Genomic DNA, 26627 nt, shown 5'->3' with positions numbered 1-26627 from the left:
AGAATTAATACCTGGAACGATAGAAAGATACAAAGAGGCCCAAATCTACACAATACAATATTTTAAAAGCCTTTAATTTAATAAGAATGAATGAATGAATATGAAGAAGAATGAATGAATGAAGAAGAATGAAGAAGAAACACATGTCTGTAATTTTTATTATAGTCCTATTGTTTCCTAATAGTAGGAAATTGGGCCAAGGGTTTGGCTGTTTTACCCAAAATCATGTAAAAGAAAACCGTGGGTACACTGAGACATGCTGGTAAAATGTAAGTAGATAAGATTTCAGTAAGCTGCAGTTCTTCCTAGTATATGAAGGTCCTTCAAACCTTCCCATCATAGCATATGCTACTTCCTCTGTCGGAGCTCTGTTTCTTCTTCTTATCACACATCTCTGCCTCTGCTTATCCTACTCCTATCCAACGCTCAACTTAGAACTGTTCTTTACAAAAACAATTTAACACAGCTAACTCCAGAATGATTTAGTTAGCAATTTTGTTTTCCCATAATATTCTGTGAATGCGACTTTGACAGTTTTATGAGCGTTCTTGTCTGTGTCCCTAACTATGCTGTAAAATCTTTAAGGGATGTGTTAGTTTTCTATGGCTGTTATAACAAGTCACCCAAACCACGTGGCTCAGAACAACAGCTCTGTAAGACATAGTCTCATTGGCCTAAAATCAAGGTGTGGACAGGGCTGTGTTCTTTTCCTGGGGTCTATAGCAAAATTCACTTGATTGTTTTTCCTAGCTTCTAGAAGCTGTCCACTTCTCTTGGCTCATGGTCCTTCCTCCATTCTTAGAGGTAGTAACAGCCAGATAATTTCTTCTTCTTCTTCTTCTTTTTTTTTAAGATTTTATTTATTTATTTGACAGAGAGAAAGACAGCCAGTGAGAGAAGAAACACAAGTAGAGGGAGTGGGAGAGGAGGAAGCAGGCTCCCAGTAGGGCGCCCAATGTGGGGCTGGATCCCAGGACACCGGGATTATGCCCTGAGCCAAAGGCAGATGCTTAATGACTGAGCCACCCAGGCGCCCCCAGATAATTTCTTCTCATAGCATATCACTCTCACTTTTTCCACACTCACTTTTCCTTCCCACACAGAATTAACCTGTTTCAGTTTTCCATGTTTAAGAACCCTAGTGATTACATTGGGTCCCCTGGATAATCCAGCATAATCCCTTTATTTTAAAGTCAGCTGATTAGCTAACTTAATATAACCTGAAATATTAATTGTCCTTTGCCATGTGACAATATACTCATAGGTTCTGGAAATTAGGATGCGGAATCTTTGGGGAGCTATTGATCTTTTTATCCCAAGAGAGATAATAAATTATCTGGTGTATGTCATGAATTCAATAACTATCAATTCAGGATATATTTGGCTCATTTTATTCAGCACCATGGACAGAAGAGGTTATATTTAATTTTTTTGAATATCTGAAGCAGACGAGAACCTACTACATGGACAATATCCCGGTCAATTTGACTAACTAGTTTATTACAAAATTCTCCTACTAAAGAGTTATTTTCAATTAAACTGTTCATGTAAAGGATGAGGAAACCATTTCCCAGATAGGGGAAGTGATTTTTTCAAGATCATTCAGCTTATGTCTTCTCAAATCTTAGCCTAGTCAATTCTGGATATCCCCTTGTCAAAATAGTCTTATATAAGTGGCCTTAGTTACTGATCCTCTGCTCTCAAAGTCACTGAGGTGATAACCTCAGTCCTATGACTGTCAGGAAGCACTGTGCCTCACTGTTGTCCATGCTGAAATTCTGCCTCAGTGTTCCCAAATTTGTAACTCTTCAAGCGTCAATGTGATATTTTAGGGGAGGAGATATTCACAAATGACATATCAGATAAAGGGCTAGTATCCAAAATCTGTAAAGAACTTATCAAACTCAACACCCAACAAACAAACTAAAAATCCAGTCAAGAAATGGGCAGAAGACATGAACAGACATTTCTCCAAAGAAGACATCCAGATGGCCAACAGACACATGAAAAAATGCTCAACATCACTCATCATCAGGGAAATACAAATCAAAACCACAATGAGATACCACTTCTCACCTGTCAGAATGGCTAAAATTAATGACTCAGGAAACAACATGTTGGTGAGGATGTGAAGAAAGGGGAAGCCTCTTATACTGTTGGTGGGAATGCAAACTGGTACGGCCACTGTGGAAAACAGTATGGAGGTTCCTCAAAAAGTTGAAAATAAAGCTACCCTGTGACCCAGCAATTGCTGGGTATTTATCCAAAGGATACAAATATAGTGAGCCGAAGGGGCACCTGCACCCCAATGTTTATAGCAGCAATTTCCACCATATCCAAACTATGGAAAAAGCCCAGATGGCCACTGACAAATGAAGGGATAAAGAAGATGTGGTATATATAGACAATGGAATATTACTCAGCCATCAAGATGAAGGAAATCCTGTCATTTGCAATGACATGGATGGAACTAGAGGGTATTATGCTAAGCAAAATAAGTCAGTCAGAGAAAGACAAATATATGATTTCACTCACATACTAAACTTAAGAAACAAAACAGATGAACATAGGGAAGGGAAGGAAAAATAAGATAAAAACAGAGAGGCAGGCAAACCATAGGAAATGTTGAACTCTAGGAAACAAACTGAAAGCTGCTGGGGGGGGCGGTGGGTGGGGGGATGCGGTAACTGGGTGATGGGCATAAGGGAGGGCACATGATGCAATGAGCGCTGGGTATTATATGCAACTGACAAATCACTAAATTCTACACCTGAAACTAATAATACACTATACGTTAACTTAATGGAATTTAAATTTTTTAAAAAGTGATATTTTATTCACAGAAGTGCTTAATATGCTGACATCACTCTAGTTCTTCATGGAAATAGGGGGACTATTCCATTCCCACTGTGTCACACTTTGTAACTTGCACAACACCATAGAACTACTTAAACTGGGGATTCAGGATGTCACACACACACACACACACACACACACACACACACACACACACACTATTTTCAGCTTCTTATGACTGTATGTTTTAGACATACATTTAGACGCACCAAATTCAGTGACAAACTATGCATTTCACCCTTATATTTTGAGTACAATCTAATGAGTATGTTCGGAAAAGGAGGCTACAGTGTACCAAATAACCAACAGATTTATAAGTAAGATTATTCTTTCAAAACTCAAATTTGGAATGTGGGGAAAGAAATCTGTCCCAGGAATCTCTGCACAGTGTTAATATAGCCAGAGTATATTTGGTTACCTTCAAGAAAGGGTGTTATTAATAATTAAAATCCTAATGTTCTCAAGTCAAAATTTACCCAGACAGGAACAGTAGAGAAAAAAAGAGAAGAGATGACTAATAGGATTAGGATGGCACCCAGCTTCTGTTCTTCATACATGTATCCCTATAACAGAAGGCCTGCTGTCCTTTATCCCTTGTGTCCCTTGAGGAGGACAAATACTGTTAGGGAGTATACTTTTAATCTTTCAAAATTAATAGTCATATTTGATACTTTCATATTGAATTACACATGGGTGTGGAAAATAATGCATGATCATTTTCCTTACATTGAATTTTAAAAATTTGCATATATGTGCATTTATTAATAAATTATAAATTCAATTTTTGTTTCATATAATGCAACCTCCACAAAATTTAAAATTGTTTTCAATTTCCATAATTTGTAATATGATGTATAGAAATTCAGACAGATGTGACTTTAAAGAATGAGTTTATGAGAATGAATACATATATTCTTTAGTCCTAGATTCTTAAAATCTTATTTGGTCAATGGGTTAAGAGTTAAAAGGTATTTCTTTAAGCAGGATCTAAATTTGCTCATTTTATAATATCAAAAGGGAAGTAAAAGGCCTAAAAACTCTAAATTTTTAGAGAAAAATTCTGCATTCTAGGATGCTAGATTGACGTTCCATTATTTCTCTATCGTTTTGACTTTAAATGATTATTTTAACAAATGAACAGAAAATATCAATCCTTTTCTTTTGTGAGAGAAAAATTATGTTTATTATTCTTTGTAAGACTATCCAATATATAACTGTTATCTTACAATTAAATGCACAATTGTTACCTTATCAATAGTATATTGGGCATTCCTATAAAGAAAAGCAATTCATTAAATTGTATACAATATTGAGTGAAGGATCCAGAGAGTAATCAAAATTAAACATATTTTTCTTTCAACAAGAAACAAAATCAGAATAATTGTAAAAATTGATAAGTTTTTACAACACTGGTGATTTTTTAGAAAAATCATGGCAAAGCACTGAAGATTACTTATTATTTTGGTTGCAAAAATTTTGGTTAATTTATTTAACATTATTTAACATTCTGAATCAACTGTTTTCTCTTTCAAACTCAATTTGCCCATGACTAAACTCATGATCTCCCTTCTAACTGTGGTCCTTTTAAGGTTTCTGTGTCAGTGAATGCCCCTGCTCTTGGGACTACTTACGCCAGCTTTGCCTCCCTTTACTCCCCTCCCTCCTGCTTTTTAATAAACCACACATCATATATGTGTGTGTGTGTGTGTGTGTGTGTATACATATATTTATATATATTTTTTCAATCTCTCCACCAGTTTCTATATCTAGTTTTCTTCCCCAACCAACCTCATGCTCTCATGGTTTAAACCATCACCATCTCCTTCTTGGACTACGCCATAGATGTGTATCTGGTGTTATTTTTCTCTATCAGTCCTTATGGGAATCCATTCTTCTCACTAGATCTAGGGATCTGTCTAAGAACAAATGGGATCATGTTGTCACACCTTCCCTTTCACTCCTGTTCTTCCTTTTAAAACTCCAATGGCTTCACTTACCATTAAAACTAAAATTATCACTACTACCATCAACAAAGCTTGCTCCCTGCATATTTCCTCAGTTTCATTAGCATTTGATTTACATTGTCTTAATTCAGACTCTTCATCATACTGCACTTACTTCTGATAGTGGGGCCTTACATATTATTCCCTCCATCTGGAATGAATTCCTTGCCCCAACACATTTTATAGGACCTGGCATATAGCAGCAATCCTATAAAAGTATGTTGAATGGGTAAATAAATAAATGAATAGTGATGAAAGTGATTAGTACCTCAGATGTATTACATAGGCACTAGCAGATATTTAATGAATTATGGAAAAAATATTCACTCTTAGAGATGCAGTGATTCATAGAGAATTCATTTCCCTGACTGAAGCAGTTATGATTATGTCCTAAACCAGAATAATCATAATGGCTCAGTTTAGAGGTGGCAGTTCATTTCACATGTGCTTATTCCCTTATATTTAAGAAAAAAAAAACCCAGTGAAACTAAACAAAAAGCCAAAAATGAATATTTGGCAGTAAGTACCCAAAATATATTTTCTATAAAAGTATCAGTCTTTACTAAAGTGACTTTGACCCAAGTTTATTCCTTGTAAATATCTGTTGTAAACTTCCAATGTGAAGGAATGGTGATAAAGTTTGATAAACCTATTCTGACGTATTTTTTTTCTTTTCATTTATCTTAAGAGCACCTCTTCAATAACTTTTTATATCAAACCTGTTCAAAATGATTTCCAAATCTCAAACCTGAAAGAATGTTCACAAACATACTTAAGAAATATATTTCAGAAATACCAGTAAAGATATTTCCTTTTTTCTAGTTCTATATAATGAACTCTACAATAGAATCCAATTGATCAGTATAATTTGCTAATATATTCAAATGAATGTGTTGCCAAACTTGTCACACATACAGCATTAAGAAAAGAGAGTCTATTTTGAGATTCTCTGAAGTTAGAATATAATTTTCCCTTTGTGCATACTTTTGAAATTCAATTGCTCCTATACATCTTTCATTCAAGAAAGTGAATTATGTATGTATATACATATAGGTAAGTAGGTATGTAGACTTTTTCCCCCATTAGAGCAATATGTCTTTGCAATTTGATATAGTTCCAAAAAATTCCATTTAAAATATGGGTGTGGGGGTCTTTTTCCTGACTAGTCTTTGGTGTGTTCTGTCTCAGATCTGCCAATAGAAAGATGTCTTCAGGAAATGCCAAAATTGGGCACCATGCCCCCAACTTCAAAGCCAAGACTGTTATGCCAGATGACCAGTTCAAAGACATCAGCCTCTCTGACTACAAAGGAAAATATGCTGGGTTCTGACTTCATCTTTGTGTACCCCATAGAGATCATTGCTTCCAGTGATAGGGCAGAAGAATTTAAGAAACTCAAGTGTCAAGGGATTGGTGCTTCTGTGGATTCTCATTTCCGTCACCTGGTGTGGGTCAACATATCCAAGAAACAAGCAGGACTGGGACCTGTGAACTGGTGGAATCACACCCCAAATGTACCATCACTCAGGACTATGGAGGCTTTAAGGCTAATGAAATGATCTTGTGCATCTTTACCATTGATGATAAAAGGAATCCTTCAACAGATCACTATGAAGACCTCGCTGTTGGCTACTCTGTGGATGAGACTCAGACTAGTTGAGTTTACTGACAAGCATGGGGAAGTGTGGCAGTGATAACATCAAGTATGCTGTCCAGAAGAGCAGAGAATATTTCTCTAAGCAGAAGTGAGCACTGGGCTAGTTTAGGGCCGAGCTGCTGTGGGCAGCCGTGAAAAATCTCTTTGGTACTACTGTCATCTTAAAACATAAGACTTTAGACTCATTGCAGATGTGGTATGGGATGGGACAGGCCTTCTGCAGGGGCTGGGGAGGCCAGCCTTTCTTCCTCTGGAGTGAACGGCCTGAGATGTGCTCCAGGGCAGGCCAACTGAGCTGTACAGTAGTGGGGCATCACTTTTGATCTTTCATTGTTTCTATTAAACTTGAATTAAGAAAAAAAATTGAAGAAACAAGATATGGTGTAAGAATCACATAAGCATAAAATTCTGAATGAGATTCAGTTGTTTCTAAAGCCTATTGAACATGCTTTTCATATTCTAAGTCATTGATTTTTTAAAAAACTATTCATTATTTGTTTACTCTACCAAAATGTGTCAACAATCTTAAACTGCAGTATTTCATATCACACTGCATTGTGCAAGGTCAACAAGGAGTACTACTATTTGACACTTCCCTGCCTTGGGGGGATGTGGTTGAACCTCTTCTCTTTTTGAAGTGCTTTCTCATAAGTTTCTAGTTTCAAAATTTATTTATTTATTTGAGAGACAGAGAAAGAGTGTGTTCCAGGAAGGGCAGAGGGAGAGAATCTTCAAGTGGACTCCCCACAGAGCCTGATGGGGGCTTGAACCATGACCAGGAGATCACAAAACCAAGAGTTGGATGCTTCACCCACTGAGGAACCCAGACACCCCAGTTTCTAGTTATTCTTACTAGCAATGCCATCATTGGCCAGTTGTTACTTGCAGTAATCTCTAGTGATGGGATCGACTAGTAGAAAATTCAGAATTAAAGAGTTTCTTTACAAGGCTGTTTGTTTGATGTGTCTTTTAACATCAGCATGAGCACAGCTCTTGGAAAACTCCTGAAGACTTTTCTGTAACTAGAAGCTGATTTTCACATGATTTGATTACATGAGTTAGTCTCTCTGTGTCTTTTTGTGTATGCTGTGGAATGAGGCTATTAATATTATACGACAAACAGAAATACATCATGATTGGCTTCAAATGTCATGCTTGTGCAGATCTGCTCCCAAAGCCACATTGAAACAGGGTGAGAAAAGAGACTTCTGCTGTCAGTTTGGATGGAGCCTGGGAGCTCTCAGTGACCAGTGCTGACAGCCTGCATGGGCTCAGGGCCAGTCTTGGGGTTCATTGGGCAGTAGTCCTGCTAGTGGGTTTTTTTTTTTCCCTGAGGATATATCTCAATTTACATATTTAAATAAACTCCCATGGAATTGATAATTTCACAAATGCTATTTGGCAAAGGTCTTAGTTTGAATTTAAGTCTTATGAATTTAGAGATTAGAGTGAAAATGTTTTCAAACTTCATTATCATTGGAAATGAAATCCAATGGCATCTCCTCTAAAGTGCTCATCTGATAATAGAAGGAAACTTTAGAGGTATTGCAGTGTGTGTGAGCTCTGGGAATTTTTTTTTTTCTTCTTCTTCTCTAAAATGCTATCCTAATTCCTTCCTGCACCAAATGAGATTGAACTTCCAGTTAAGATTATCTTTTTAATGTAGACCAAACTGTTAGAAACATGAAGCGACTGAAGCCAAGAAAGTTCTTGTACTTTCTGGAGTTTAAATTATCTAAAGGGAGGGAGAAAGGTCACAAAAGAGCAAGTGCTGGGGGTGGGGGAAGCTAGAGGGAGGGAGAGGGAAAGTGAGGGAAAGGGAGGGGGAGGGGAGAGAGAGACAGAGAGAAGACAAAGAAGCAGGAAAGAGAACAAATAAGGATGGAAGAGAAGGTTGGGTGAATGTAGGAAACAAAATGCAAAGAAGAAAGTGATAGGAGCACCATCTCAAGTGAGTGAAGAAAGAGTAGGAAGAAGGAACTAAAGGAAGTTCCTGTATATAAAAAGAAACTAATCAAAATTGACAGAGTTGAAGGAAGTAGAGAAAATAAGAGAAAAATACGGAAAAGGTACAGATAACCCAATGCTTACTGAATTTCTCTTCTATGCCAGATGCCGTAATAAGTGCAGCTAAGAAATTCACAGGCTCTATGAGCAGAAAACCCTACAGAGAAGTATAGTACCCAGAAAGAAGTATGGAGAAGGTATATGATCTTTCTAAGGAAGGTGTGGTCCATTTAAGATGTAGCAGGTGGTTGTGTGTGTGTGTGCGTGTGTGTGTATAAATGTTTTCAGGTAAAGGGAACCTAATAAATACTGAATAATGATGAGGAAACATGAAGTCTACCTTACTTTAATTTGAAAATGGTAATAATTATTACAACATATTGTAATATATACATAATCACTGCCCATATGCTGGGAAGCATAGTAAGGAGTTCGCATACATAACATCAGTCAAACCTACCAGCAGTCTAAGCAGAGCTGCCATTACCCTTGTTTAATGGACAGAGATCTGAGTCTTAGTGAGGTTACATCACTCATCAAATGCATACAACGATTGTGCCAAGAATTGAAGGTCTGTCTGACTCCCAAGCTCATGCATCAACCACAGTGCCACAGACAATCTTCCATCTCCACACAGCACTAATGGGTATCAGCTGTTACTCCTCCCATGTTCCCCTTTGCTTGGACAGCACACACGACATATAATGTATCAGGTTTGAATCTAATGGAGCTTGTCATTTGTTTTCCAAGTAACGCAAAACTATCTCATCCTAAAAATCTTTCTAGGACTAACAATGAATCATGGAACACTACATCAAAAATTAAGGATGTACTGTATGGTGACTAACATAATAAAAAATAAAAAAAAATCTTTCTAGGACCAACTACAGCCGACACAGACTTTGACACACTTCCAAATATGCTGTCCTTTTAACTCCCACCCTTCACAACATACAGTATCTTGATTTATACTTGTAATCTGTTTGTTCCTTGTACTGATACTTCATATGAACTAGGCTATAGCATTCATGAGGTCAAAAAATGTACCTTATTGATATTTGCATCCCCTGAACTTAGTACAAATCTGGCACACCAGAAATGTTAATACATAAAGAGTGAATAAATGGACACTAGGGATTGATCATGGTGCCATGATTCTTCCACATTCCATGGATCAGGGTCTATATTACTCAACTTTCTTGAGTCCTGTAGCACTCTGTCCTAACAGTATGAAATATAATAGTTAAGACTGTGCCACCTTGAGCCATGTTGCCTGAAGTAGGATCATGGCCCTTAGATGTAGGAGCCCCATGATCGGACAAGATAGCTTGCTTTCCATAAAGCTTCAATTTCCTCATCTGGAAAATAGGAATAATAGAATTTATCTCATGGGATTTTACTGAAGATTAAATAAATTGAATAAGAGAATATATACTTGTCTAAACATTCCTTTTTTCCTTTTTGCTCTACTAAAATCTGGCTCTTCCTAGAGATTCTATTTTTCCATAGCACTGCCATCTTATTTAAAAGTATATATACATATATCATGTGTGTTATATGCAAATAAGCAATGTGAGAAGACTGTGTAGTATGGATAAGTTGTCTGGCCGTCAGAAATCACTTAGCTGTGATTATTAGAAATCTGATGTGCATGTAATAGATGTTGCATATGCTCGCTGTCTCTGAAGAGATGAATGGTTGAATGAAATTAATGAACATAACACATTTTTAATATTTCTTTTAAATGCTGTGTTCTTTTCCCTGCGGGGATATCATCAGAAGTGCATCCCATGTACCCAGCAGAACAGCCATGGCCCAGTGCTGGATACAGTCCCAACCAGTGTGGATAATGGCATTAGTATGGCCTTTTTCACACCCAGTCTCAGGCTCAGTCCGAAGAACGCTCATCAGTATTCCAAGTGTTCAACAGAGACACTTAATAAACTCAGAGTATCTGGACAGTCATCACTGAACAGTCTAATTGAGTGGCCCTGAGGGGCAGTAGAAGGTCTTACACGAGCAGGAAAGATTAGTGGCATGAATTGGGCTACTGATCCAGGAATCGACGCTGCCCTGTTATCCGCCAATGTTGTGAACAAATGCCCAGAAGGGCAGCTGAGAATCAGAGAAAAGAAAGGCAGCAACCACACCGGAAGGAAGAATGGGTTCAGTTTGAGCTTTCCATGGACTTTGCTCAAAGACACACTATGACAAGGTAAATGCCAGCTGAATCTCTCAAAAATCACACATATATACACACACAGCTTACCTAAACTGTTTTCCCAACAGGATGCAAAACAAAACAAAAAACAAAAACAAAAACAAACAAACTAGCTGTGTGCAGCACCTCCCTACCATGGGTATTTATTGATTGCTTTTGTCCCTGCATCAACGTTGAGCAATGCCATATAAATCAAACACTCACTAAGTATGTCTCTGAACTGCTGTTTGAACTCTAGTTGCTATTCTCAAACCTCACCAACTTGCCCTACACTGTTGAAAGAGACATTTCATCTAATATATATATTTTTAATTTCAATGTTTACTTATCTCAATAATTGGGTCATTCTGCCAAGGGCTGAGGAAAGTAAATGAGACAGTCTCTGTCTTCAACAATTTATAATCTCAACATAGCACAAACATTGTATGATGTGTTGGAATATAAAAGGGGAAGAGAGGTATTATTTTTTCAGCTCAATTGAGGTATAATTGACAAAAATTGTACCTATGTAAGGTGCACAATGCGGTGTCTGGATACTCACACATTACAAAATGATTACCATAGTCAACCAAATTAACACAGCCATCATCCTGCATGGTTATCTTATTTATGTATTTATGTATTTACTTGGTGTGTATTTATGGATTGAGGCATGTATTTCTTTATTTTGCTGTGGTGAGACCACATAGTATCTACTCTCAGTGAATTTCAAGTACACACTGCAGTATCAGTAACGATCATAACCATATTGTATATTAGATTCCCAGAACTTATTCCTCTGTACCTCGAAGTTTGCACCCTTTGACTAAACTCTCTACGTTTAATTTTAATTGCATGTCATTAGTAACAACATCAAAGAATAATGGATAAGTTAGTATCGAGGAATAAACAGAATTTGAGTAAAATCTGGGGGAGAGGGGAGATTAGATTCTGATGTCATAATAAAATAGCCCAACGGATGGTGATTGTACATGGAGCTGAGGTAAAGGTCTGCTTTGGGATTTGTCACCTCCTAGTTATATCACACTGGGAAAGCAAGTTCACCTCTCTGTGTTGCTACAGCCTCTTGACCTGGCCAGGACAGAACAGCAGAGAAAGGCTACGTGGTTGTTCATATCATCTCTAGGACCTCATGGAGTTCTCGTGAAACTTAAACTAAATAATACAATGTATATGGAGGAAGTAAATGCTAAATAAATGTTAGTGGTTATTGTTAAGAGATGTTAACACATAAGATAAATATTGATATGATTCCTGATTTCAAAGAACTTGTTGAACAAGAAGGAATGATGAGAATACAGTCTGTAGGAACACTTCTGAATAGTGTCTGAGAAGGCACGGGATGCAATCAGTTGCAAAAACTGGGTACTATAAACAATACAGAAATAGCTTCCAGGGGTGTCTCTCCCTTTCTCTGTCTCTTTTTGTCTCTGTCTGCCTGTCTCTCTCACACACACACACACAAAACAAAGAGACCGCAGATATGGTCAGCTGGAGCCCCATGAATGGGGTGAGCTTACAGATGAGCCCAGGGTCGACAATGATCACAAACAAGCACACGTTGTTTTGTTACCTCCGGAAACATGAACACCTAACATTTCCTGAATGAGGTCACGAAACAACATGCTCGATCCTCGGTGTTGTGTGGAGATACCCGCACACATCTGAAAACCAGAACACCAGCTCAGGGTTCTACACCGTTTTCAGAAATTACCTATGGTTCTTAAGTTCCTCAAGTTGAAAACTCAAACTCCGCCCTGCACACAGTTTCTTACTATGTCTACGCCAAATTCTTCAGCAAATTTCCATCAGTATTCTCCCAAAACAAAGACACTGCACATAATTCTATTAGTATATAGATCATGTTGTCCATTGACTATCTCTGTCATTATTATGTTTGGACAAAGAGACGGCCTTGATTTTTTAAAGATTTTATCTATCTATCTATCTATCTATCTATCTATCTATCTATCTATCTAAGAGAGGGGGTCAGAGGGAGAGGGACAAGCAGACACCCCGCTGAGTGCAGAGCCAGATGCGAGGCTCATCCCAGGATTCTGAGATCACGACCTGAGCTGAAGGCAGATGCTTAACCAACTGAGCCACCCAGGTGCCCCAAGACTGCCTCATTTTTGATGCCCTAGTGTCTTTCCTAGAGTTGATATGCAATAAAATATTAACTAAATAAATGAATCCGAATATGTGGACCACAGCCAAAGTGACCATATGTGCAGAGGGTGTGAAGGGAGTTGAGTACTCTGTGCAAGGGAAGTGGCATAGAAAATGACCACACTGTCAAAAAATATCAAAATTAATTTATTAAACAATATAGCTCCTTATGGAAATATAAACAAGAGTGAGACACTTTCAAAATCACCAAAAAGGAAGAGGTAGAATATTCACCAGAAAGATGGAGGAGTCTGATATGTAGATAATCAGAAAAAGTCAGTACAAAGAACCTCCGAGAAAAACAAAGTTGCAAGGAAGGCGGATCAATAGGGCTGCCTGCTGAAATGCTAGAAAATTATAGGATTTGTCCAAGAAAGTGGTCATTGGAGGCTTTAGAGAGTACAGTTTTAGTAGAGTTGTGAGAAAAAGCAAATTGCAGAGCTTAAGGGAATCGGTAGAGAAGTGGTGGTAACAGGTACAGAGATTCGGCAGGAAAAGACCCAACTAAGAAAAGCCACTCTATCATGAGCTCTATCTGTCACTGATGACTCAGAGCTGCACAAGATTACAATGACATTTTTGCTCAATTTCAATGTCTATTAAGAATATTTAAGATGAGTTCTGTCTTTCATGCAATTAGGATATGAGTATTTTATTTTCCAATGGTTGTTAGAACCCCACTGGGAAGCATCCACATTACCACTTATCATTAGTTTTGTCTGCAGTGATTGGATGCTGAATTAGACCTTTCCCTACTTTTCCCTATCTTCACAGGACAAATGGGGATGTCCAAAGTATCAATACTTAGTTATTCCAAGGTATCTTGGAAATAACGTGTGTGTGTATTAGAGAGACAGCGAAAGCCTAAGCGTGTACAGGTGAGCAGAAAGAGAATCTTCTTTTTTTTTTTTTTAAGATTTTTATTTATTTATTCGACAGAGATAGAGACAGCCAGCGAGAGAGGGAACACAAGCAGGGGGAGTGGGAGAGGAAGAAGCAGGCTCATAGTGGAGGAGCCTGCCGTGGGGCTCGATCCCATAACGCCGGGATCACGCCCTGAGCCGAAGGCAGACGCTTAACCACTGTGCCACCCAGGCGCCCCAGAAAGAGAATCTTCTAAGTACAATAATTGGTCTTCTGCTTATCAGAGTTTCCCCCCCACCCCGGGCTCTTTAACTCTCTGGCCTTTCAGAGTATACAGATGGGCTTTAAGTGAGCCGATTACTAGTGTATACAAAAGCCAAAGAAGTAATCCTTCTAGGCACAAGGTCAGAGCTTAGAGTTTATATGTGAATTTACTTACTGGGAAATTCTTGCTGAAACAAACTACGTAAAAAGGTGTATGTTTTTCAAACCTTTACTCTAAAACAAAGTCCCCGGGGGAGTGTTTAACAAGTACCCACATGTTTACCGACAGAAGAGAGGAGACAAGAAATGCAGGTGTGGGTATAACCTAAAGAGAGGACACAGCTAAGCTTTTGTCTCAGAATGAAAATAGACTCTGTCAGATGGAATAAATTACAGGGGCAGACAAAAAAAGATGTTTATAACATATAGAAATACAAACTTGCATAACAATACATGCTAGCATATGATTTTTGTCTAAAATGTATATTATTTATGTATACAGTAGATACGTGTGTGTGCACACGTATTTGCTCAGTGTCTATGAACGCTGCCTTAGGAAATCAAATTTAAATGAGGGATGAAGATGTTTCACAGACAACACAGCTCATCAAAAATTACTTACAGTCTTCAATGATCATGTTTAATTTAATTTGATTATACTGAAGGAGACTCAAGAGAAACTGTTGCACGATACTATGTCCAGAGAAAGGTAATGTTGTCAGGAAGAAGATCACGTGTATTACACTTAGGAATAGCATACTCAGAGGATACGGGATTTTTGAGACATGTCCAGCATGATCCTGGGGGCAGTGAGGGTCCCACTGCAGCTGGTGAGGGAGGGAGAGCCCTATAGTAATGCCCTCATGACAGTCTGGAAAAGCCTGCGAATAGGAGCCATTATGACCATCCCGCTGCTCTCGCACAGCTGTTCTGTTTACTGAACCAACGCTCCTCTCCATATGGCATCTCAAGTGGGGACCCACCTTACTTGGAAACCCAAGTGTCTAAGCTCATTTAATAGAATCCCCTTATGATTCTATTATCAGCATTGTAATTTATAGGCCATTCTTCTCTAAAGTTATTTAGCATCAGCCAACGTCACCGATAAAAACAAAGTTTCCAGCCTTGGCCTCAAACCTTAGATGGTCACACTCTCAACTGACTGGCATGCACATCCCTTCCCTGACCTTCCATAGATTCCCTAACAACAAGCATGAAAATGAACCTGGAAATGCTCCTTAAACTTCACCCCGTTTCATGTGAATCAGGAAGCTCTCTCAGGGAATACAGTAATACTCCTCAGAATGAAGTGTAATTTAACAAAGTCTTCAAGGTGTTTGGTAAATTTGGAGAGACATAAAAAAAAAAGAACATTTATACAAGTACAGAGGCACAAAGTACTCCTTTATAAATAAATATGTAAGTTTATAAAAAGAAGTACAATGATTTATAAGTGTTGAGAAGTAATAATAGCAATAAAGATCAACAGTTAATTGAACATTAACCATATACCAGATGCTATGCGAAACTTAAAATCTGAGTTCCAAGAGTGAGTGTTATTTATAAGGGAACAGGCTCAGGGACTATGGTGACTCAACAGGCTCTTAACCAGGGCCCCTTCACGTGGCTGTTTGGTTGGGCGTATATAGCAGTTCCCTTCACGTCGCAGATGTGTGCTCGTTTATATAATAGCTGAAAGGCAAGGCGGAAGACGTTTGGCTTCCAGCTAAATGCTGGAGCAGCCAGGGAGAGCGCTTTCTTCAATAAAGTCAGGCTGGCTTTCCTAGTGTGATTCTCTTAGTGAATCTCTCTCTCCTACAGACAGACAGAAACACACAGACGGATGCACACACACACACACACACACACACACACACACACACACCCCAGTGGTACACATACCTTCTAAAACTCCTCTAACACTGTGGATTGAACTTAGTCATAATGTTACAGAATATAGTTTATTTTTTAAACAAAGATTCTTTCCTATTTGATTATGGCAGTAATATAGATTTAATAAGGACAATTTGAAAATGCAGAGGAAATCATACAACATAAAATAAAACAGACCCATTACCCATATATCATAGTCCCATTCTTGCTCTCTCTCTCTCTCCTCTCTCCCTTCATGAACTCAAAATCAACACAAAATCAACAAACCCTTTGCACAACTTCGCTTATTTACCTCCCTGTGAATAGCATGTTAGAACAAGAGACATCTTTTATAGATCTTTTTCTCCCACATCACACACGATTTAGCAGATGGCCCTGCTTCCTCTGCTTCTCAATGATGCCTCCCCCCACCCCAGACTCCCCACAATCAATGTGGGATCAGGGCATATGTTCCCATTCAAATAAACTTGTCAGGAGTCATAATGCGTGAAACCTCAATCAAGAATATCAATTCCAATGCGATCTATGGGTAGAAAGAGGCCATTAACTGAAAACGTATTCTTTTATTTTCTATCAGTTAGCTAAATTTTCACTTTTAAAATTTAATATAATACAATCAACCTCACACTATTAATGCTTGCTTAGATGTAGTCATCAAACAAAGTGTCCGTTATGGAACAGGCCGTCTACAAATTTTATTACTGAATCTAGAAACTTCCCCCAGCAATTTGAGTGAAAAATATGAAAAGACTCAAAACTTAGCCAAAGTTTTCAAGTGAAAAAATTTGTTATAAAGTATTTTAAATAATAATTATCTAATATGTTTCCCTTAGAAGCAGTTCTACACATTTGGTTAATGCTAGAGTATTTTATTTCAGGATAACTCCCTTATGCCTAAAAGAAAAAAAAAATAGGAGAAGCAGAGGAAACTGTTCTTAATTAAAAGTCCAGAAGAATCCTATTATTTCATATAAGAAAAACCTAGACTTTTATCCTGACAGACTGTTATCCTAATAGCCTTAAGGTAGTTTAAATTCCTTCTCCTTCATTTTTCTCTATTCAAGTCTCCTAACCATGTATGCAACCAGTTGCCAAGTATCATAATGGTCTAGTCCAACCAGCAGATTATCTATGGCAAAGTATTCTTATCACTTCTCACTTTTCCTCACAGGTTTCTATCATGTTTATGACATCACCATTGTCTTCCTTCCAGCTAATCTTATATACCTGCATCCCCAAGCATTTGGGTTAAAAACACATTGCTTTGAGAAATGTTTACTGCATATCTCCATTTAGTGCTATTTTGTGTGTTAACCACATATTTCTGAGTTCTGATTTACTCCTTCATTGCATGGGCTCCCAATTTTATACAGATTTTTTTTTTTAAATAGCAACTATAAGAACGATTTTCAGCCACACATCACTGAACAACTGGATAACAGTGATACCACAGAGTCCCTGATGGAGGGAGGTTAGAGAGAAGTGAAGACATGGGGTGCGGGTGCCGGGGGGGTTCCTAAGGAACAGACTGAGACATTAGCATGGGGATACACGGGAGCAGCCCAGGACAGAAGAGACACTAGAAAGTACATAAATGAAAGAGATCTGTACAAAACAGAATTCATGCTTCTCTGCCACAGCTCCAATCCCTTCCGTCTTCCTGAGAACCGAGTGGGTCCCCTGGTGGAGGAGGCCGAGCAGGTGTCTCACAAGGACCACTGGAGCCATCCCCAGTGCAGTCCCACAGGGGCGGGCCTCCTGCACGCAGCCCCGGGGCAGGTGTGAGGCTGCACCCTGCTTCAGAAAGTAGATGACATGGTGGCCAGCAGTCACCTGGTCTTATTTCGGAGGCGATGTGAGCACATTTAGAAAGAGCAAGAGCTATAATGAACTTATTAAGGAAACCAATAGCATTCCAGGTTAAACCAGGAGTCATTTCCTCTGATAACCTATATTACGTTGCTGATAAGTACAGGGCGTGTGCCAGTCTAATGTGAGCAATGACAGTGAATCCTTCCCCACTGAGTGTGAACACTAAATATGAATAAAAATAGAATGCCTTATGACATAAAGAACTATCAATACAGATTTGTCATCCGTTCCTGGGGCAAATTGAAAATATATCGTTTTAATAGAAAGTCATGCTCTTCTAAGTTTCATTGATTTTTACTGTTGCTTCAAAGTAGCAGTTACCCTATTTATTTATTATGACATTTAATTTTTTTTAAATGGAGATTTGCAATTGACAGAAATGGCAATGATACGAACGTTGAGTTCAGACACAAAGTAAGCAATGTGCTAATTAGTAACACTTTTCAAGGAATTAGGCTCATTAGTTTATGAAAATTTTGCTATTGAAAATTATTCTGCAAGTCTCCAAAGAGTCATATTTTCTAATGATGAAGGAATAAGAATGTCTTACTATGGGTGCAATTTGAATATTGTTTGTGGTAAAGAAAAATAGATTCATCTATCTTCAGATCATTCAATTTAGCCAAGCAAAGCATAAAAAAATAATATTAATCCCATTCTTTGTTGCCATTAAATGCAACCAAATAATAGAGCAACGAGGGTGAAGAGGGTCTGCTTGCCTGTGGCTGGGGACCCCGAATGCTGAACAAATGTGGGATAAAAACAATGAAAAGGAAAAATAAAAGAAAACTCAGTTTTCTACAGTGGGCACATTTGTCCATTTCTTCCTCATATTAAACCTAAAATATTATATATATATTAAATATTTAAATATTTAATTTTCAAACATTATATATATATCATATACATATCAGAGATCTTTTTTCATAGGAAATTTTGATATATTTTAAATTCTTAAACTTTATATGGACCATTGCTTGTGTCTATTCAAGAGTTCGTAAATAGAATTGAATGTTGTTGTTGTTTTTTCCATAGCAATTACATATTTGCTTAGTGATAATGAGTAAGTGTTCAAAGGGAGGCCTTGCTCTGGATTTTCTACCGAACCACAATCCTTATTAAGAAATGAGGTGCATCCAGACGCCACTTCTGTAGGATTATTTTAATTCAGGTAAATTATTGCACACAGCTACTAACCTTTAAAAATGAACACAAATTAGCATTATTCATTTCAGTGTTGTGTTTCATTTTGCATTTAATAACAGAAACCCCAGCTAACTCTCAAAGTCAGACTAGAAGCAGACTTACCATCATCATACTGGCCAAAGCAGATTGCCGAGAGTGCTCCGAGGATAATTCCTGACGCTAACCATTTCCAGAGATAAAATTGTTGTAGCATCTTCTGTCAAATTCCACTCAAGGCTGATCTGAAATAATAGGAGAGAGAAGGAAACATGGGACAAGTTCACTAATCTGTGATAGGTAAACACAACTGTCACGGCAGAGAAAAGCCTTAATACTAGACTTCGTAGGCAATGACCGGCACCACACCATGCATTAACAAAGGGGCACGGCTGTTTAATGCCCTGCAACTCTTTACCCACGTGCGTTTGCAGACAAGGAATCTCTAAGGAAGGAAATATTTTCTGTGACTTACTCTGTAAGCAAGTAAATTGAGAAATTAACTTACGGATGAAACCAGAACCACGCCCTTTGAAACACAGAGACCCTGTGAGTGTACCAAATGTTAAACAGTTTAAGTTACTAAATTTATGTTGTCTATAGCACAGTTCAATGATAAAGTGTACATTGTTTTATTTTTTAAAAGTTTATTTATTTAGAGAGAGTACGCGAATAGTGGGAGGGACAGAGGGAGAGAATCTCAAGCAGACTCTCTTCTGAGCATGGAGCTAGACATGGGGCTCGATCGCATGACCCTGAGACCATGACCTGAGTGGAAACCACAAGTCAGTGGCTTAACCCAGGCGCCCCAAGTGTACGTTGTTTTATGACAATTTAAACTGGCAAACTAGTTGTTAATATCCTACATGAAAATTTCAATGGACATTTGTTTTACACAATCAAATAGAAAAACCCCTCTTTACATTTAGTATTGGTTTCTAGCAGAGCAATAGGAGATTGACTATGCCAAGTAAGACCAAGGGTAGACCATCCATTTCTACCACATCTGTCTTCCAAAGCATTAGGATGCATTTCATTTTCATCCCTTTGCTTTTCTTTGCAATCTCCCAGCAAGTAAAGAAACTGAGTGAGATATTAGTGGCCAGTGAGCACCCGGAAATGTCTTCTTGAAAGAATGATGTGCTAAGTTTCGGTGTAAATTGAAGAAATCATTCACATGGAATTGCTCAAAGTGACCTTGGTTATAGATCATGGTAGAACAGGGACAGGAGCTCTGCTTTTCTAACTCAGTGCACTTCTACACTCAAGTCCTTAAGGGGTGAGAAGACAAAAGGAAAGAGTGAGTGAGTGCAAAGGGGCAAAGGGGACGGTGAGGCTGTGATGGGGCACAGGGTTTGTCTGTGGAGGCCAGCTGGGGCCAATTTCTGTAATGGCTGTCGGGTGGGAATGCAAACCATTGTTACCAGGTCTTCTGAGTTTCCAGAATATTGTAGAAATCCAAATTTCCATGTGTGATGGCTCAGTGTTTAGATGACTATCCAACCCTTTTTATAACCAAGTGCTTCTGGCGGGCCATAGTATTCTCTGAGGGCCTTGGGTTTACCACTCCTGCCCAGGATTCTCTCTCCTTAGACAAATTGTAGTAAGACTCATTAGAATGTAACAAGGAAATATTTTCATTCCACCTTTACATGCATTTTATTTCATCCATATTTCCCTTTTATAATGTTTATTTGTACAGTAGCATATATAAATATACATAATTTCTTTTAAACTTGTATTAAAAATGTGAGCCCAATTTTTTTTTACTCATAGGATGCATAGTCCTTAAATTTCAGAGGTCACCGCATTAGATCGCACACATTTAAGAATGGGAGTAAGAAAGGGGGGGTAATCAGAAGGGGGAATGAAGCATGAGAGACTATGGACTCTGAGAAACAAACTGAGGGCTTCAGAGGGGAGGGGGGTGGGGAAATGGGATAGACTGGTGATGGGTAGTAAGGAGGGTATGTATTGCATGGTGCACTGGGTGTTATACGCAACTAATGAATCATCGAACTTTACATCGGAAACCAGGGATGTACTGTATGGTGACTAACATAATATAATAAAAAAACATTAAAATAAAAAAAAAAGAATGGGAGTAAGAATGTTTCCTTATCTAAAACAAACAGACAAACAAAAAGGAACCTTCTTTTTACCTGGCCCTCACACATTTTCTTTCTCCCTTACTGACAATGGACTTAGCCTCTTCTCTTACACCTTCTAGGCATAGGTAGCCCAAAGAAGAGCCCAGTATTAAACATTAAGAGAACCTAAGAAACCACACGTACAACTGACCAGTGCTAGCATACGCAAAAGCAGTGGATTAGAGTTAAAATTCAAGTTATTCTTTATAAATTCAAGTTATTCAACTTACCAGTTACATGATTTTGAGCAAGTTAAAAAGCATCTCGGTCTTACCTTCCTTATCACTAACATGAAGATAAAGCAGTACCTACCCCAGAAGTTTATCTTGAGGATTAAATAAGTGAATGGATTAAATAAGTGATGCTCGGTGCCTCAAACAGAGATTAATATGAGCATTTCTGACTCAGCATCTATGGAGCCTTCAAAGTGCTTAAACATATATTTTCCCAACCTATCTTTAGGAGAGCCTCTAAGGTAGGTGCTATTATCTCCGTTCTGTGGAAGAAAGGTCACGTTCACTGGCTTAGAGTTATACACTGGTGAGCGGCTGAAGACGTGGTAGAGGGGCTGAGTCTGAAACCTCTGCTCATTGCATTACAGGAGAGGACTAGACAATTTCACAAGAACGCATGGCTCAGAAGGCTTCAAAGGATATGGAGGCCTCTTCCCAAATCTGGGTAGAGCCCTGCTAAGATCTGTACAAATGATAGCTCCAAACCTTTTTCTCTAAAAAATATGATAACATTCGGAAACAGAAAATAGAATCTAAAATTAAAAAAAAAAAAATATATATATATATATATATATATATAGAGAGAGAGAGAGAGAGAGAGAGAGAGAAATACTTAAAAATATTTATTAAAAGACACATAAATGAAAAGCAATACTAGCTTCCCAAATGACAAAAGAGCAATGTTGTGTTTCTTCGTGGGTCCTTAATCAACCAACTTGACTTCCCTCTTACTGACTTAGTTTTTAGTATTATGTTCTTGCAATGTGTCATTTTGTTTTGCTTCTGAGTCAAACTATTTGGTTCCATTTAACAGCCTTCAAGATGAAAACCACCAGCCAGGTCACAATTTTAAAATTACTAAGGCCACTGCATTAGTCTATCTCCAGAAATAGAACCCCTTGATCTGTGATCCTGTATATTGTTACTAGAGAATCATACTTAGACTTTTGAAAATATCACAATAAAATCTTGCATAAAAATTCAGTTAGACTAGATATAGTACTTACCACCTGGGGTAATAAAAATATTTGGGAGAGTATGTTGTTTTGAATAATAAGAAAGATAGGAACTTTTCTATCTCATTGTTTTTTACTACTCAACTTATATATTTATCATTTCCAAGGCAAGTTTAATCAGTTCAATTGTCTCAACATTTATAGCACCTAAAAGAAAGTTATGACTCATCATGTCAGCCTGATATCCTAAAACACAATGCACATATTGGCTTAACAAGAAAATCCTGATTTCTAAATAAAGATGCAATGAGAAGATACCTTCTGGAAAGAGGCTACACTTCTGGAAACAAAGACTAAGGACCCACATGATTAATAAACTTATCATGCCAGTCAGCTGGCAGGTTCTTCTATTATCAAGTAAGTTGGAACAGATCAAACATTTTAATAAAAAAAAATTTCATTACTAGTTATGCAATCTGTAGGATTGCAGACAAAGTTCTTAGAGGAGATGAAACTCCAAATCTTGTTAGAGGACAGCAGGTAAATGAAAGACATTTTAAACAACATCTCCAATGTGTTGTAGTACATTTACTATGAATTCTATATCAACCTCTGCCATGTTCTCTGGATACAAGTCTTCCATCCAGATCTCCTTGGCCAATAATGTTATGCTCTAGCAATCTAGACCATGCCCCATTCTAAAAAGGAATGGGGCTCACCTACAAATAAGTTCATTGTACTTCCTTTCTGGAGGTAATTTAATTGGTAAATTCAATACTCTGGTATACCTAATAAACTCCTGTTTTTGCTATAGTGATTCAGAAACAGCATTCTATTGTCAAATATATTGGGGGAAAAAGGTGGCTTTCCCATTATGTTTTAATTCTACGTGTAAGTGGTTGAGTTTCATGAAATTTATAATATATTTTCCATAGGCATAAGAGCATTTTACTACAATTATTCAAGATACAATATATCCATCTTGACTTCCACATCATTCAGATTCCCCACCAGACAAAACTCATATTTATTTCTCTGGCATTCCATGTTCTCAGAAATTCATTTAATCAACAAGCCATCATGGAGGGTCTATGAGGTACCACTCACTCTTCTAGGCAGCGGCAAACTATCAATGACAGAAGCCCACTGACATCTCTACTCTCGTACCTGACTTTCTAGGAACATGAGAGACAAACAATAAACACAAACATGTTACATAACATGTGAAAAGGTAGTGACATGAAAATACCAACTTGCATTTTCAAAATGCTATACAGTCACTTGACACTTAATTCTCATTCAGAAAATGAAGTTAGATTATATGAAGCAGCCACGATGCCTTCTGAGCATAGAGCTGAAGGAGAACTTTACAAGGAAAGCATACCTATGCCAATGGCCCGGCTGGAAGCATCCTCAACGGTACCTCGCACCCTGAGTACAGACTGCTGTGCATCTCTTGGAAGAAGAATAAAGGCCTTTCACCACCTTTCATGTTCAAGTGTACATCCAGGGGCTGTAAACACACAATGCTCCACGTGTCCAGGTTGGTTGTATGACACGTGGTAAGAGCAGCCAAGGCTGACATCACAGCCGTTTTCCCTCTGGTATATTTTTGACAACGTCAACTATATACGTATATTTTAAGCCTCTGTCCCTGAGTGCTATCTGAAAAAAACAGCAGTCTCCTTGATATATCAAAGTTTGGAGCGCACTGCCAATATCATGATGAGAACTCCCATACCAACACCATGTCAGGCCGCAAGCTGGAATGCCTCTCGGTGAAGTGGGAGCTGTCCCCATGCACCTGCCCCGCAGCAGCCTGCTCTCTCAGACTCTGGGACATCTACCTCTGACAACTCCTAGACCGCACTGTAACAAACTTGTCACTGGTCCATATTCCTTGCAAGAAATCTATGCTATCCACTTGTGGGAATAAAGCAAACTCCCTTTCAAAGCAGCCTCAACTATCAAACTGGAAACAAAAGGTTTTCCAAAGTCCCTACATCTTAATACACCAAATAAGAATTTCTTTAGATAACTGGTTGGAAACCTTTCTTCTCCCTCACCATGGCAGGAAACACCAAAAATATTTTCTCACTACAGGGAACAGTTATCACTCCTAAGCATGACTGATGAATCATCTTTAATTTCATTTTTTCTCTGTAATATAAACCTCAACAAAAATAATATTTCAAAGATTCTTTCAGATATTTTCCTTCTTCTAGATTCTTTTGTATGTTTTCTCTTTCTATAATCTGTATATACATTTATTTTAAATATGTATATTTATGTTTATAATTTTATACTACATATTTCCATATAAAATATATTGTATTTAAAAATATGTTATACTTACATAATATAGAAAACATAATGAAATATATATACATGTATAGTATAAAATATAAATTTTATGTATATATGAGATACATAAAGGAATATATTTATATAACAATTATATTTTTACACACAAAATCTATAGAAAAAAATACATTTATATTTTATTTAAATGTATACTATATATAGCTCACTACCTATATAAATATTGATGTTCTCTTTCATTTATACTTTTTTTAGTCATGTGCTAAATTCTATAATTAATTCTATATAAAAAAATCAAAATAATCTTGTTTTCACAGTGCACTGTAATCTAAGGCACCCCTTCAGCCTAACCTAGACAAAACAGGCTTCCCTGATATTTGCTGGAATTTATAGTTTGTTGACATGCCACAATGTCTGAGTGAGCCTTGGCTGTCCACTTTAAAATGTATGTTTATTTGGTATGAAGTTTCCACAAAAAGTTAAAAACAGAACTAGCCTACAATTTAGCAATTGCACTGCTAGGTATTTACCCAAATGAAACAAAAATACTAATTCGAAGATATACATGCACCCTGATGTTTATAGCAGCATTAGCAAAATAGCCAAATTATGGAAAGAACCCAAATGTCCATTGACTGAGGAATGGATAAAGAAAATGTGTACATATGCATAATGGAATATTACTCATCCATCAAAAAGAATGAAATCTTGCCATTTGCAATAACATGGATGGAGCTAGAGAGTATTATGCTAAGTGAAATAAATCAGAGAAAGAGAAATACCATATGATTTCACTCACCTGCCGAATTTAAGAACAAACAAACAATCAAAGGGAGAAAAAGAGAGAGAGGGAGAGGCAAACTGCAAACTGAGAAACCGACTCTTAACTTAGGGAACAAGCTGGTGGTCACCAGATGGGAGGTGGGTAAGGGGATGGGTGAAAGAGATAATGGAATACACTTGTGATGAGCACCAGGTTTGTAAGTAAGTATGTATGTAAGTGTTGAATCACTAAATCCTAGACTTGAAACTAATAGTAGACTGTATGTTAACTAACTGAAATTTAAATAAAAACTTTAAAAAGTGTGTTTATTTGTTTATATGTCTGTGCGTGTGTGTGTGTGTGTGTGTACATACATTCTCAATATGGTGGAAAAAGTAAAATTGATGAAAATAATTTCAAAAATGGGGAAGAAAAGAAACCCATGAGAACTAATCTTGCCATCACTGCAATAGCTTATAGACAATGTCTTACATTTCAGTTTTAAACATTTCAAATATATACTCAACAGTTGTAAACATTAAGTGAGACTGATTTGACTCAAAATACATTTCCTGAAACTACATGATATACCTAAGGAAAGTCCAAGTTTAGACATTTTTCTTCTACAAACTTTGGTGGATTTTGGATATTTCAATCAGTACCTTAACATGTCTGGAGGGGGTCTATCCTTTTTTAAATGTTAGTTTTAATCATAAAGATCTAAATTTAAAAAAGAGGGACATTGGTTGTCTTTTTGGATAATACTCCTTATCAAGAAAACAACTTACGTTTACACTCTTTATCCTGTTCTATTGATCTATGTGTCTATATTTGGGCAATGCCACACTGTTTTGATTACTATACCTTTGTAGCGTATCTTAAATTCTGGGATTCTGATAGCTTCCATTTTGTTCTTTTTTCTCAAGACTGTGTTGGCTATTTGGGGTCTTTTGTAATTCCAGACAGTCTTATACCATACACAAAAAATAAACTCAAAATGGATGAAAGATTTAAATGTGAGACCTGAAACCATAAAACTACTAAAAGAAAATATAGGCAGTGATCTCTTGGACATCACCCTTAACAACCTTTTTCTAGCTATGTCTCCTGAGGCAAAGGAAACAAAAGCAAAAATAAATGATTGGGACTCCATTAAAAAAAAAAAAAGTTTTGCATAGCAAAGTAAACCTTCAACAACAGCAAAAAAAGGTAACC

At 37.5% G+C, this 26627-nt stretch overlaps 1 protein-coding gene and 1 pseudogene across 1 annotated transcript in view; one reads left to right on the top strand and one right to left on the bottom strand.

Moving 5' to 3' along the window:
• The window catches only part of PCDH15 (protocadherin related 15), a 1630853-nt gene that overhangs the window by 750198 nt on the left and 854028 nt on the right, over positions 1 to 26627 (bottom strand). Inside the window, exon 4 of the mRNA XM_087863140.1 lies at positions 19115 to 19233. Within this exon, the coding sequence (XP_087719266.1) occupies positions 19115 to 19205 (91 nt within the window). The 5' untranslated portion in view covers positions 19206 to 19233. The remainder of the gene's footprint in view (positions 1 to 19114; positions 19234 to 26627) is intronic.
• LOC123801722 (peroxiredoxin-1 pseudogene) lies at positions 6064 to 6608 on the top strand (annotated as a pseudogene).

Source organism: Ursus americanus, chromosome 6 (genome assembly GCF_024610735.1).
Source record: "Ursus americanus isolate L20-20 chromosome 6, mUrsAme1.1.p, whole genome shotgun sequence".
NCBI classification, from domain to species: Eukaryota; Metazoa; Chordata; class Mammalia; order Carnivora; family Ursidae; genus Ursus; species Ursus americanus.
This window is presented reverse-complemented; position numbering and strand designations above follow the sequence as displayed.